Genomic DNA, 14,179 nt, shown 5'->3' on the forward strand with positions numbered 1-14,179 from the left:
AAACAATATCTGTCATTGGGAGGTTGTTCAAAGTTATTTGTGACTTTTAATCATACTCTTTCATATCCTAAAGAGTCAAAAGAACAAGTCAAACCCCTTTCTTCTATCTTAGAAGAAACTAAAAGTATATTTTTTAGTCCCAGAATATAGAAAACAATCAACCCTAAAGGATTAGGACATAGCATACTTTTTTACTTTAAAAAATTACTTCTCTCTCTCATTAAATCACTGTTTGTTTAGTTTATTGATAAGCAGGCAAAAGTTTGCAATTTCACAATAAAAAGTTTCCTGCCATTCTATTTAAGAATGTTTTAAACTTCATAATTTTTGGCAAAACGTTTAAACGCTACAGTTTTAAGGGTCCAAAATGGAATTAGTTTGGGCAAAGTAATTTCATGTACAGACAACATGGGGGAGCCACTATGCAATAGAGCTGCTTGACCTGAAACCTGGACCGACGGTGTTAATTACAGATGTTGGTGTTTGTAATATAAGTCCTTTTATGCTGTTAAATATGGTGCCCCAGAAGGATCAAAGAAATGCAAATGCAAAGCCACAACAAAACAGCAGAAGCCACAAGGGAAGTTCTGCTAAAGCAACATTTTTGTTATGTTCCATTCATCCATTGATTTTTTTACACCCTTGTCCCGTTGGGGTTGGGAGGGGCGCTGGTGCCTACGTCCAGCTGTGAACGGGCGAGAGGCGGCTGGACATAGGAAGTTATGTCAATACGTCAAAACAGTGTGAAAGTGGGAGCACAAAGTGCAACTCCCAGGTATGGAGTCCCAAATGTGGAAAAACATGCTCATTCTTGCATGTTGTTGAATGAAAAGTAGTTACATTGCAGCTTTTTGCTGTTATGTTGTGTTTTTTGTTGTGCTGTGACTTGTGTTCTGGCGTTTGTTAAGTTGAGACCTGTTGTTTGTGGATTTTGCTGTTCCGTTGACTTTTGTTGGTTTTGTTGCATTGTGGATTTTGTTGATGCTGTGTGCATTTTGTAGTTGTGTTGCGGCTTTCATTGCTAAATGAATTTTGTTGTTGTGTTCCGACTTTTTGTGAATGCTGCGTTGTGCTTTTTGTTGTGGTGTGGCTATTCATGTTGCTTTTTGGCTTTTGTTGTTGTTTTTGTTGTTGCTGTGTGCATTTTGTAGTTGTGTTGCGGCTTTCATTGCTAAATGAATTTTGTTGTTGTGTTCCGACTTTTTGTGAATGCTGCGTTGTGCTTTTTGTTGTGGTATGGCTATTCATGTTGCTTTATGGCTTTTGTTGTTGTTTTTGTTGTTGCTTCGTGGATTTTTTTTAGCTGTGTTGCAGCTTTCGTTAAATGGATTTTGTTGTGTTTTGCCTTTGTGCTGTCAGGTTAAACTGGTGAGGTTAAGAAAAACATTTTAAGACCTGCTTTCACTCTGCTTTCACCGGCTAATGCGGTTAAGTGTATCATCCAAAAGCAAACAGTGGCTCCATGCACTTTAAAATAAAATGGTTGAAGTTGCTTGCCCTTTTTCACTTTAATCCTCTGGTGGGAATTGCTAAAATCGTTACTCATAGAAAAGTAAGTTGTGTTTTTAAAAATAAAAATAAGCAGGCCTGGATAATATTGGTCTATAAAAAATGCCTTACAAAGTTGCTAAATGATTTCTTACCCTTCTTATGATATTGCCTTTTTGAATTTTTGTTCATTCACTTCAGGTGACAGATATGATGCTTCAGGATCAACACTACCCAGATTGGGGCAAAGCTGCAAGAAGGTTCTGGAAACGAGGCAACAATCGAATCGTCCTCTTCTGGTATGTTTCTTTTTTTTTCCCCGACAAGGCTCCGTATGGCATGCATTTCTTTGTCTTTGGTGAAACCAAATGTGTTTGCATGTGGCGTGATGCTTTGCAAAGATGTGTGTGCGCATGTCTTATGGTCTCAGCAGCCCGTCTCAGGGTTGCGTGCAGTGAATATCCGTGTTAATCTGCCCTCATTCAGTGTCAGCACCTTTAATTAGAGGAACAGGGTGAAAATCGATGGACGGTGCAAGGTTGCTGGGTGTGCCACAAACCTGTCTTTTACTTAGCCCTACCACAAGCTGTGACCCTGAAATAAACTGTAAACAAATGCAGCAAACCGTGTCTGATATGCCCATTATGGGATAGATTAGTAGGTCCGATTTCTGCTTATAAGTATGCAACCGCCGGCTGCATAGTCCCAGAGGTGCTAATTCACTCGCCGTGATCGCCGTCAGTCAGATATGACATCTGAACGTGCTCGCCATCGGTTCATTCTCGGGTCACAGAGTGATTGAAGGACAAGTGGGGAAACTGAATAACTTTGACATGCACGCTCGGCGCCAAGTATGCAGACATATCAAAGAGAGTTTGGCCGCAATCGCCAATATTTCCTTCCGTCGAATCGATTCACTCGACGATTTGAAATCCAAGCAGACAAATTCTTCTGCGACTTTCCTCGCTTTTATTGACGGGCGGCCCCGGCTCGCGCTGTCACAATCGATGGCTGGATTTGACGAGGCCATCGTTTGGGATTCAGAGCTTGAAATGTGATTGATAAATGCTCTGCGGGACGGATCTCGTCGATACCCTGCGGCGGCTGGCCGACAACGGCTGCCAAAAGGTTGGCCACTCCGAGAGCAAGAATCCCACTGTGGAATATTAAAACCTCCTCCTAAAACGTATCTCCCCCACTCTGCTGAAATGGGATACGAGCTGGCAGCCTGTGTCTGCAGGGCAACCAGCCGTCGTGCGGCGCGAAAATGCACACAGCAGCACTATAATGGTCGGGTGACATTGAGGGAAAATATCCAGTGGAGAATAATACAAGGAGAGTGTGTCTCTCTTCACATAAATGAAGATGTTTTCCAGCAAAACAGTGAATATGGAGCTGACTTATGCAAGAAAACACAGCAATCGCTACGAGCGGTGCTGTGTTAAACATGTAAATGCATGGAAATTGGGGTGCAGTTGAGTTCAGATTTACATTATTTTGGCATATACAGACTTTTCTGTTTATTCACATCGTCTTCTAAGGGTGTTTTGACACCTGATGGTGGGTCGGTTTGATTTGGGACCAAAATTGTTACGCCTTCAACTGGTTCGGTATGCTTCCTCACTGCACTGTGTGAAAGAAACAAACTGATTGAAAAACCTGTTCACCCCCGTCACCTGTGGTGGCGCTGCAACAAGAACTGCAGAAGAGGACGACACGAAAACCTCAGAAAAAGACATGAGCCTTCTTCACAAAATGCAAACAAAGATGGAGTAGCGTCAGATACTAGCGGGTGTAGCATATATCTGACGCTATGCCTTGTGGCGTTAGACATGTTGGTTTTGGTTGTATTTACCCAGAATGCCCTGCGCTATAGTCCTCTTCCTGCTTTTGGAGTGATCTCACCAGAATTCACTTCATTCGAGCCGATACCCAGGTTTATAGGTGGACAACAGTTTGCTTTGCAGCAGAGTTCCATCCTGCATTGACACTTGAAACAGACTTTCCAGGAAAACAAACTAGAGTCCAATTAAAGCAGACGAAACAAGGCTGGTATGAATGCACCCCAAGACTCTCGTTGTTCCATTCACAGATCTCTCCCTTCTGTCTCTCTTTGCCAAACGTTTCTTTTCCTTTTTTTTTTTTTTACTACCTTCCCTCCCTTCACACTAACTTTTCTTCACTTCCCTGCAGGACAGTGCTCATCTCTTTGACCTCGGTGGTGGTCCTGGTCATCAGCACCGACTGGATCAGCTGGGACAACCTCAACCGCGGCTTCCTGCCCAGCGACGAGATCTCCAGAGCCTTCCTTGCCTCCTTCATCTTGGTCTTTGACCTTCTCATTGTTATGCAGGTAGAATGCTCCCTTGTGGCCAATTAAAAAAAGAAGAGAGAGGGGGGGTAGGACATGGACGTCTCTTGGCTCAGTCCACTACCCGTCTTGCCAGTTCCCATTTTTCCTTATTCATCAACGGAGCTCTGCAGCACATAGCTCTGGAAAAGAGAAAGTGTTTGATCACTCTCAGCTGGCATGGTCACAAATCTTTCTTTTTCTCCTCTCCTTCTCTCCTTTCAGTCCTTCCATTCTGATTTCCCCACACCTGATCCAACACGTCTGAGCATAGTTTATGTTCCTGAATGCTCATGAGTCACAATTTGTTTTGTTTTTTTTGGTGCCGTTTTATTATATTCTCCCGTGTTCTCCGTTTATGTCACCATCTCGTAAATATGAATGCGGTTTTGACTGGACCTCTTAAAAAAAGCCACGAATGCTTTTGTACTGAAGACACCTTGAGAGTGAAGCGCTCTTTCATGGCAAACAGACACAGTGCCTCGCAAAAGTAGTTGTACCTTTTTTGAGTTTGTCACATTTTTTCCAATTTTTACCTCCTCAATATGTTGGATTTCAGGGTATTTATTGGACTTCAGGGTATTTATTGGACTTTTATGTGAGAGACCATACCAAAAAAAAAAAAGAAAAGTGAATGACAAATCATACATGTCTTTGTATGATTTCCTTCTTTCTCTCTTTTTTGAATTTCTCTCTTTCCCTCTCTTTCTTTCTTTTCAGGGTCAATACTTTGCAGTGAAAGCTGCAAGTCCTTTGAGTTTTGTCTCTAAATGCTTTGAACTTTAAGAGAGCAAACTTTTTCCCCACTTCTCTGTGGGGCTCAAACTCGGAGTAAAAAGGACCTCAGCAGCATTTTTTTTAGTCTTGCACACAATTCACAATTGGGTTTATGTCTGGGCCATTGTAAGACATGAGTATGCTTAGATAAACTCATTCCATGGTAGTTCTGCCTGCCTTGTATTTAGTGGCGTAATTCTTTCTCTTCATTCTCACCAGCTTTCTATTTCCTGCTGAAATAAACATCTGCCAACATGATGCTACGACTGTCATGTTTCACCCTAGGAACGGCGTGTCCAGTGTTTAAACGTTTAACTCCCAGAGCTAAACAAGTACACATGCGGTATATAGTGTTAAAACTAGAAAGTGTCTTGTTGTAATGGCATGTAATGCGTGAGTTTAAAATCTCATTATGACTTTCATTGAGTTTTATGTCTCAATAAAACAAAAATATGTTCTTGTTGAAATGAGAAAGGTCATCACAATAAAACAGCAACACCTCACGAGTGTCTTCTGGAAGAAATGGAGTGAAAAGATGGAGAGTCAGAGGGAGCTTCTTTAATTCTCTTTTTAAGCAGTTGCAATCTGTTAGAGGAATGTATTTTTATGTCTCATCATAACATGAAGGTTTCTGGTTTTAACAAGATACTTCCTCTTTATTTATTCCCTAGCACTGGCTGTTAAATGGTACCATAGTCCAGGGTGATCTGCAGTGTCATGTCTTCCAGCTGACGTAGCGTTTCTGCATGTGGACCAAAATGTTGGTGTAATCTGAACAGATGAATAACTTCCAGACGTTTTGTTTTGTCCCCAACATGGTTTTTGGAACTTTCCTTTTGTTGAGAATGCTTTTTTTTTTTCATGTCTTTCTTTAGCAATGGCTAAAACTGTGTACAACGAAGGGTGAATTCACACCTGGTTGTTTTAGTTAGCTATAATGAAACTATAGTTTGTCTGCCTAGAAAGTGGGAAGAAGTGAATACTTGTCCGCCTGAAAACCTAAGTCTCAGTTTGGTTGAAGTGAACTCTGGTGCGGTTCGAATGCAGTGTGAATGCCAAGCAAACCGGAGACCGCTCCAAAGCAGGAAGCAGACTATTGCGCTTAGCATTCTGGGTAAAGACAAAATGTGCGTGTCTAGTGCTAGGAAGAGAAATAGCTCATGGACTTTTGTCAAAAACAAAATAGAAATCCTACAACTGCTGAAAGCTGACACTACTCCGTTTTTGTTAACATTTTGTGAAGAAGGAAATTGAGCTCGGTGTCTCTTTCGGAGGCTTTCGTGTCATTTCCTTCAGTGGTTCTTGTTGCAGCATCACAACAACCAAGGGGGTAAAGAGGGTGTTCAAAGGATTTGATTCGCTTGACACAGTGCAATATGAAAGAAAACCGCACCAGCTGAAAATCTACCAAATGTTGCAATTTTGGCCCCCAATCGAACCAAGTCTCCTGGACAATCAGGTGTGCTTTCTCATAGCATCTAGATTGTTATGAGGTTATACGAAACACAAGCGGACTCCAGTTCACAAGTGGACAAAACTGGGTCGTTTTTGTCGCCAACTTATTGCATTGGATTTTATCTATGGTTATCAGCACATAACTTTTATTTAGATTTTTAAACAATTTCATTTCCCTTCTGATTCATAGCAATGTGCTACGTTGTGTTGGTCTGCCACATTAAATCCCAATAAAATACATTAAAGTTTGTGGTTCCAACATCACCAAATGTAAAACTGTTAGGAGGTGTGAATCGTTTCACAAGGCACTGTATAACCATTACATGATCCTGTGTATAAATCATAACAGAACATCCAAACTCCTAGGGAAGAGATTTGCTATGGACTCGTTAGACACACCATGCTGCCCGACTAAAATTTGTTGCTACTTAAGTATATGTCCCTGGTCTGTTTGTTGTGCTAATTAAAGAAGGAAGCAGTTTCTTGGGAGAACGTGTCCGAGTGTTACAAATGGAGCGCTCCACAGAAAGCTCGCAAGGTCACCAGTATATTTCCCATGTTAATCTCTAATACAGCTCTAAAAGTGAGTTTCAGGCTGCTTTTATTGAAAAAATATATATTTCTGTTAAAAAGGGCTGCTCTGGCTGCTAATTACTTCCCCCTTTGATTTGTTTTTTCCACATTAATTTAACAAATGTGACTATGCAGATGCAACAAACTAGCTCAGTTTACGCAATACCCCTCACAGAGATGTTTTTAGTCCTCTGCCCTCAGCTGTACATCACTCTCCACTCGCAGCGATCTGTTTACAACCAGCCCTTCTCATTTCCTGCACAGTGTACAGCAAGTACATTTACTGCGGTAATTTACGAGGTGAGCTAGCAGCTATCCCCATCACGGGGTTGGTGGGGGGGGGGAGGTAGTAAGGGACGCTCGCACCAGCAGCCGTCGCCGTCGTTGTACCCGTCGATAGGAATTCACCTGCCACGGCCGTCCGCTTTGTCCACCTCTACGTCGAAGCGGCGCCAGAGCTTATCTCTCATCTACATGAGAAAAATGGATGGAGGTGTTCTCAGGGTAATTAATGTCCTGCCTGGATTTAGCTCCAGGCGGGGTTTTACCTTTTTTTTTTTTTTTTTAATTGAATGTTTGTGTATGTTTCTGTGTGCTTCCCCAGCTGTTTCCTCAGCTGAACCTGGTGTGTAAGCACGTTTACACAGGAGGCGGACATGGTGGTACGTCAATGTTAGATGTTTTTTTTATTTTTTTTTGTAAAAATTCATTAGTTGGAGGAAGATTGTTTTTAATATCCTATAATCCTATAACCGATACCTATGAAGTATATATCCATATACTTCATAGATATCGACAAAGCCCTTCTCTGATCATTAGCACATAAAGGATTCAGATGCATTATATTATTTTTCAGACACTTTGTTCAAATAACAGAACAAGGCAATTTCTGTCTGCCTTGTTTTTTTACTTTTAATTTTTTTTATTATTATTTTGTTTCTTATACAATTAACAATGACACAAACTTATTTGTGGCAGACTGTTTAGTTTAGATTAAGTATAATTATATATATATATATATATATATATATATATATACAGTATATACTGTATATAATATGCAAAGAGAAAGAGAAGAAAATTTGGCATTAAAAAATTCTACTTTCACCTTTATCCTATAAGAATGTGGTTAAGATTTTAGAAACCTTTTAAGGATGCACAATACATATTTGCATTAACTTCAGTAATTATTTATCAGTAAAATTGGGCTGATATTAACAACCGATGTTTATTGTTATTTGTGTAAGTGTTTCAGGGGGAAAGGGGTGCAGGGCCTTGGCTATTGGTATTTGTTTGGTGATGTGAAGACTGTCAGTTCATCCTTAGTTTGTTTTTAAACAGTATATTTAGATATCTGATTTTAATTCAACATACTGTGTGGGACTGTACAATAAATCAATAGCAATAGACATGTGGTTAACATCAATAGATAATACGTCTTATCAGAAATTCACTGAACTACGATTATAGAACCGCACAGCATTCTGGGGGATGTAGGCACAGGAAAGACTTTAGCCTCTCAATCACTTGGCCAGCTAAGCAAGGTGGGTGGCACCAACTAACTCACTCACTCTTTGGTTACCTAGCAACAACCCGCTACTCAGCAACAACAGTTTAAGGTTTTGCCACTGTGCCTCATAATGTAGTGGAGTGAAAACTGTGTATAAAACAGAAAAGGTCATGTCATTAGTTTTTCAGACATTTAAAACAACAAAAACGTAATCAATTATTATTGGCATCGACTGATATGAAACGTTTTTATCACGACGCGTTGTTCAGCCGTATGGTCCAGCCCTAGTGCTGCGTGTCCACTCCAAACAGAGGCATTTACAGTAGTCTGCTCCGCCATATTGAGCCACTGCTGGCTGCTGCCCCATCTGAAACATTCAGGGAGGGATTTCTTTCTTTTACTTGTGAATCGTGTCGGTACGAACAGTGGCAGCTCTTCTTTTGTAGTTTCCAGCTTCATACTGCGGGTGGGGGGCGTGGTGCGGTGGGGGAAGTAGCTTAGTGACACCGCAGGGCATCGGCAGCTTCTAAATGTCACTTTGTTCTGCCTGCTGATGTATTTTGACATGTTGAAATCCCAGCGCACGCCGATTCACTCCACCAGCCTGTAAACACTCGGTGTGATCTCCGCGCCGCAGCGGCCGACACCTTGTTTGACCCTCAGTCGGCGTGTGAAGAGACTCCACCGAGACGTAATATCAGCTAATATGAGAGACTTTCAGTGAAGTGTGCAGCGTCCAATAACGGATGATACACGGTTGACATTTTTCACTGCTGATGTTGTCATTTGAATGCGTTTCTTTTCCTTTTCTCTTTTTTTTCTGCCTGAGCCGCCGCATCTGGTTGAAGTTAACTGAATTGATGGTCGATTGTGTGTGTGTGTTTTTTTTTGACAGGACTGGGAGTTTCCTCACTTCATGGGTGACCTAGATATGAATTTACCTGGCATGTCAACAACACATGTGAAGGTCAAGCTTCCTGTCTGCAAGCGGATCTTTAAGGAGGAGTACCACATTCACATCACAGGTACATTCGGGCAGCTCTGCTGTTAAGAGGAAGAAGGTTGTGTCATTGTTCTGTGTGGAGGATCTCCAGCTTACAAAGAGGCAAAAATCATGACAGGGAAACTGGAAGATATCATTTCAGTCGATGAGGAAGAAGCGCCTTTCATTTTCTCGTAACAAATTGGGAGTAAAAACGTGGCGTGGCTGCTCCAGTTTCCCTGTTCCCCTCCCCGTTGGGAAGGGTTCGTTTGTTAAAACCACAGCAGCCATTTATAATGCATGTGTAGCTGATGTGTCACGCAGGTGCCACAGACGCTTCAGCTCTGTTTTCATCATTCCTCACGTGCGCCAGTGCACTCTGCGAACGAGTACGGTTTTTCCTTTAAAACTGTGCCCTCCCCTCCCACCTTTTTCTCCGTAGAGAGCTGAGAAAAAAAAGAAGAAGAAAAAAAAAAGCAAATGTTCCCAAGCTAATCGCTACATTTTCAAAACGCCCGGTAATTTTTGCGAGAGGTTGTTAACCCTGTTGCATTGGATAGCCATTAAACGTGATGAAAGTGGCTACACCACGACGTGATTGGTTTAACTAAAAGCTTATTAGCATCACATCTTTGGGGGGAAGGGAGTGGTGTCATGTATACCTGGGGAGACATGTGCCTGCTATCAGTCATCCTGAGGAGATGGCTGTCTCATGGTAATATAGCGATCTTGTAAGTAGCACCTGTAAATGGATTTCTCTTTCTCGGCGCATGAGCTGAATTCAAAGCAAGAGGAAGTCCTGATGCGTGACGGTGAAAGTATGATGGCGTATTCCCGGACAGCAGTGGTCAGAAGTTTTACACGAGGTCTTCATTGGCGTGAGCTTAATTTGAATTTGTTTTGGGGAGGGTATCACCATACAACAGCCAACTTCAGTTACTGAAAAACCAAGCGTTTGAACTCAAGGTGAGTTTCATGAAGACAGTGTTAAAATTATGCATATGGGCTCAAATATACTCAGGCTGGGATCTGACTGAATGTTCTTGGCAGAGTTTGGAAGGTTCATTGATTTCCTGCCAGAGACCCGGCTTTAAAGCAATGTCGGTATACTTACTTACGATAGTGTTGAGCTCGAGGCCGATTCAGAGACTTAATGATAGGCTGGTTTATTCATTCCAAAACCGCTTTTGACCGTTTTGGGGTCCTTTTCCCAAATCTAACCAAGTTTCAACTGAACAGAGCAAACTGGTTAGAATGGTTGAGAAGAATTTGGGAACCAATAAGGCTCAGGTTTATTGAGAACCTAGTTTTACATCCCCATGTACATTTTTGACTCTAATTCAAATCAACTTTGTTGATTAAATTAATTCATTTTGAAAATTCTCTAATTATTAGCACTTATCTGGATAATTTCACCCTGAAAAATTACTTTTCTAATTTATTATTGGACAACAACCCCAACCCTTCCCAACCTTAACCCTAACCCTTAATCATGTGCCTCTCTCTCTCTCCTAAGGTAAGTGGTTCAACTATGGTATCATCTTCCTTGTGCTTATATTGGACTTAAACATGTGGAAGAACCAGATTTTCTACAAGCCCTACGAGTACGGTCAGTACGTTGGGCCAGGAGAAAAGATCTACACGGTGGAAGAGCCAGAAACGCTCAAAGACTTCAACCACAGCACGCTCACCTACGAGTGGCGCTCCACCAACATCAACCCGAGCACCAACAAGACGTACGTGGAGCGGGACATGTTCCTCCACAGCCGTTACATCGGGGCCAGCTTGGACATCAAGTGCCTGGCCTTCATCCCGAGCCTGGCGGCGTTTGTCCTCTTCGGCTTCTTCGTCTGGCTGTTTGGACGCTTTCAGGAGAGCGAGACGTTCACAGAAAACCAAGACAAGGCGTACGAGAGGATAAAGAGGAAATCGCCTTCGGAGTACAGCAAGGAGATGGGAGCGACCCCAGAGGACACGCACCTGACCATGAGCGATAGCCTGAAGCGGTCGGGAACGCCGATGCTCCTGTCGGTGGACGGGCCGCACTTCGGAGCGACGCCTTCTACGAACTCGACCATATCAATGGACACCCAGGAAACTCACCCGAGCATTGTGATAGACAACGCGGCGCAAGACGAGCCCGTTGTGTCGTTTGACGTCCGCAGACTCTCGCCGTGAACGCATAAACTTTCCGACTGCGCCAAAGCAGAAAGAATTTACCGAGACTTCAGATTGTTACAGGTTTTCTTACCTGCTAAACTTTATCACACACACCCACACACACACAAACGTTACATAAGCAAAGCTGTGTGACGTTCATTGGGGTTTTATGTGATAGACCAATAAAACATAGTGTAAAGATGAGGAGTAAAACAGGGTTTTAAGAATCTTTTTCAAACAATCATTTGGGAATTGTTGCCTGCATTTGCATTTAGCCCCTCTGCGTCAATATTTTATATAAAATTCTTTTTCCTTTTCATTATAACTTGAGCTTAATCAGATAATACGGAGAGTGTCTGTGAACATCAACTTTCACGTCTTACCACTGATTCTCAATTGGATTTAAGCTTGGACTTTGACTAGGTCGCTATGACACATGAATATGCTTTGATCCGAACCATTCAGATGTAGACCAGTCTGTATGGTTTGGGTTGTTATGTAGCATTTTGTACGTGGTCCAAAAATGGAGTTTTGATCTTAAATGATCAGAATAGCTTCTTCTTTCACGTTTGCTTAGTCTCCTACTGTAAACAAAGCTCTTTATTACTTTATTTCAACAGTGAAATAAACTCTCTCCAGAATTTACAACTAATGCCATCGTATCATCACTCTGACTTGACCTTTGAACCTCTCCTTGCTGCTTCTCTCCTTACTAGACCTGTCCTGTTTAGGTGGACATTTCTAGGTAATTTGTGGCATAATTTTGGTCTTACTGATGGTAGTTGTTTATTAATTAACTCTAGCTGATTTTTTTGATTTTATTAGAATAAAGGGGCTGAATATAAATGCAAAAACTTTTATTTGCAAAAAACAAATCCTAAGTTTTTCCCTTAATAGTTATACTTTACTTTGTTTTGGTCTTCATATAAAATCCAATTAGGACACATACAAATTTGTGTAAAAATGTAAAAAAAATATATAAATATACAAGTCAAAGAATGCTTCTGCTAGGCAGTATGCAGAGTACATGTGCTCGGGTAAGTGACATTAAGAGAGCAGGTTCTGTGGTTTTGATATATTTTTCTAAGATATCCTCTGAAAAAGCCTCCATATTGGCACCGGTTCTGATGCAACTAGCCTAATATGAAGCAGATCTTTTTAAAACAGACGGCAAACTTTTAATTGACACGGTGCTGGCTTGGATTTTCATAATTTACCTTAGTCATGGTTAAACTAATGGGTGCCTATATCTGAGGAGTGTTTCTGCTTCTGTAATTCAGAGCCGGAGCAGTATTACAGCTACAATCGTGCCTTGATATTTCATATGTTTATATACTAACAGCCTACTGCTACGGAAGATGTCCTAATTATGGTCGGCTTGACTGATCCCTGCTGTATATCCTCATATCAAACCAACAATTGTTACCTCATTTGGTCCTCAGCTTGTGCCGTTTTTAATTTATTCTCTTATGTTGCTTTTAATCCGTTTCAAACGTATGTCTCTTGTCGAAATGGCGCGATTATCAGCATCAATCTACGTTGATGACCTTTTCATATCCCCTCACTCGATATTAGGCTCGAAGAAAATAAATGCAATCAGCAGAGATGAAATAGCAAAGCAACAAGCCGCTCGATGATTGCAAATGCGACTCCTGCTCCTTTCTCTGAATATCAACCGAGTCGGGAGGTTGGTTTTGCCCTTGGCATAAACATGCTATTGAAGTGGAGGGGTATCTCTCTTTTTTTCTTCTTCTTCTTCTTCTTTCTTTAAAGCTCAGGGCTTCTTTATGTCTAAATAATCTTTGAAGGTTTTGGAAGCAGGTTTTTGCAGGTATATATTTTTGAATATTATTCAGTTGGCACATCATTCTGCTGCTCTGAACTCATTCTGTAGCCGCAGTATTTATCTTCATAGTCGCTTTAAAGGAGTCTTTTTCAGAATTTTCATCTCCTACGTTATTTCTTTGTAATGTAGATCTGTGGGAGTTGGTCCAAAAATGTGCCCTTAGACATTTTTTTTCTTTAAAGTGCAAATATGAATTAAATTATTAATGAGTTACAGATATATATATATATATTTTTTTTGCATGTGTGTTAAAACATTTCAGCAAGCACTTTGAGACCAAAGATTCCAGATAATCCGCTGTTTTAACCCTGCGAGAGATGTACTTGATTCTCTTGGAAAGAAAAGGCCAAATACACACAATGGCTTAAAGCCCTGCTTAAAATGTGTTTAATCAAGCAAACAAACAAACAAAAAAGTAATAAAAACTTGTGTTTTTGCTAAACACACCCAAATAATAAAAAAAGAACAGCCAATGATTTAGTTTTATTAGGTAAATAGTGGTTTAAAAGTATTACGTTAACTGAATGTATTCATTTAGTACATCCAGTTAGATGATGTTTAACGTTACACGTGCTTCATTTCTGTTTGTAATAAGATGTTTTTGTTTTTTTGTAACTGAAAGATTATTACACAGAGTACTATGACAGTATATACTGGTGAGGTGCTCCATACTGGAGTTCATTACATCTGGTGTTTAATTGAGCTCATTGTGTGTCTGTGGATGCTCGTTCTTGACAGAGGCCATTCTATGAAGAGGTCAGTTTATTTAGCATAATTGCTATGCAGCTCTTGATTCCGCAATTCTTTTTTTTTTTTTTTTTTACATTAGAAGCCACAAATCTCGTTGTAGCATTTAACTAAAAAATAGGCGAAGCTGGGGGGAAAGTGCTGGGCGGGGAAACCCTGGACTTTTCAGATGTTCTTACTTGATTTGTTGCTTTCTTTGTGTTTTGCTTCAATAACTGGACCTTTCCTTGCTTTTGCTGTGCTGTATATCTGTCCAATCCTGTGCTGCCAATAAATCAACCGTTTTCTGTT

General features: G+C 41.0%; 1 protein-coding gene across 4 annotated transcripts in view; it reads left to right on the forward strand.

Moving 5' to 3' along the window:
- Positions 1 to 14,179, forward strand: part of tmem117 (transmembrane protein 117) — a 50,785-nt gene extending 36,606 nt beyond the window's left edge. For 2 of the 4 annotated variants that reach the window (XM_032548490.1, XM_032548497.1), the window contains exons 5-8: positions 1,690 to 1,787; positions 3,682 to 3,841; positions 9,049 to 9,178; positions 10,652 to 11,313. In XM_032548490.1, the coding sequence (XP_032404381.1) occupies positions 1,690 to 1,787; positions 3,682 to 3,841; positions 9,049 to 9,178; positions 10,652 to 11,313 (1,050 nt within the window). Of the gene's footprint in view, positions 1 to 1,689; positions 1,788 to 3,681; positions 3,842 to 9,048; positions 9,179 to 10,651 lie in introns of all 4 variants that reach the window. The other 2 variants (XM_032548506.1, XM_032548514.1) reach the window with 1 other exon arrangement.

The sequence above is a fragment of the Xiphophorus hellerii genome, chromosome 2 (assembly GCF_003331165.1).
Source record: "Xiphophorus hellerii strain 12219 chromosome 2, Xiphophorus_hellerii-4.1, whole genome shotgun sequence".
Lineage (NCBI taxonomy): Eukaryota > Metazoa > Chordata > Actinopteri > Cyprinodontiformes > Poeciliidae > Xiphophorus > Xiphophorus hellerii.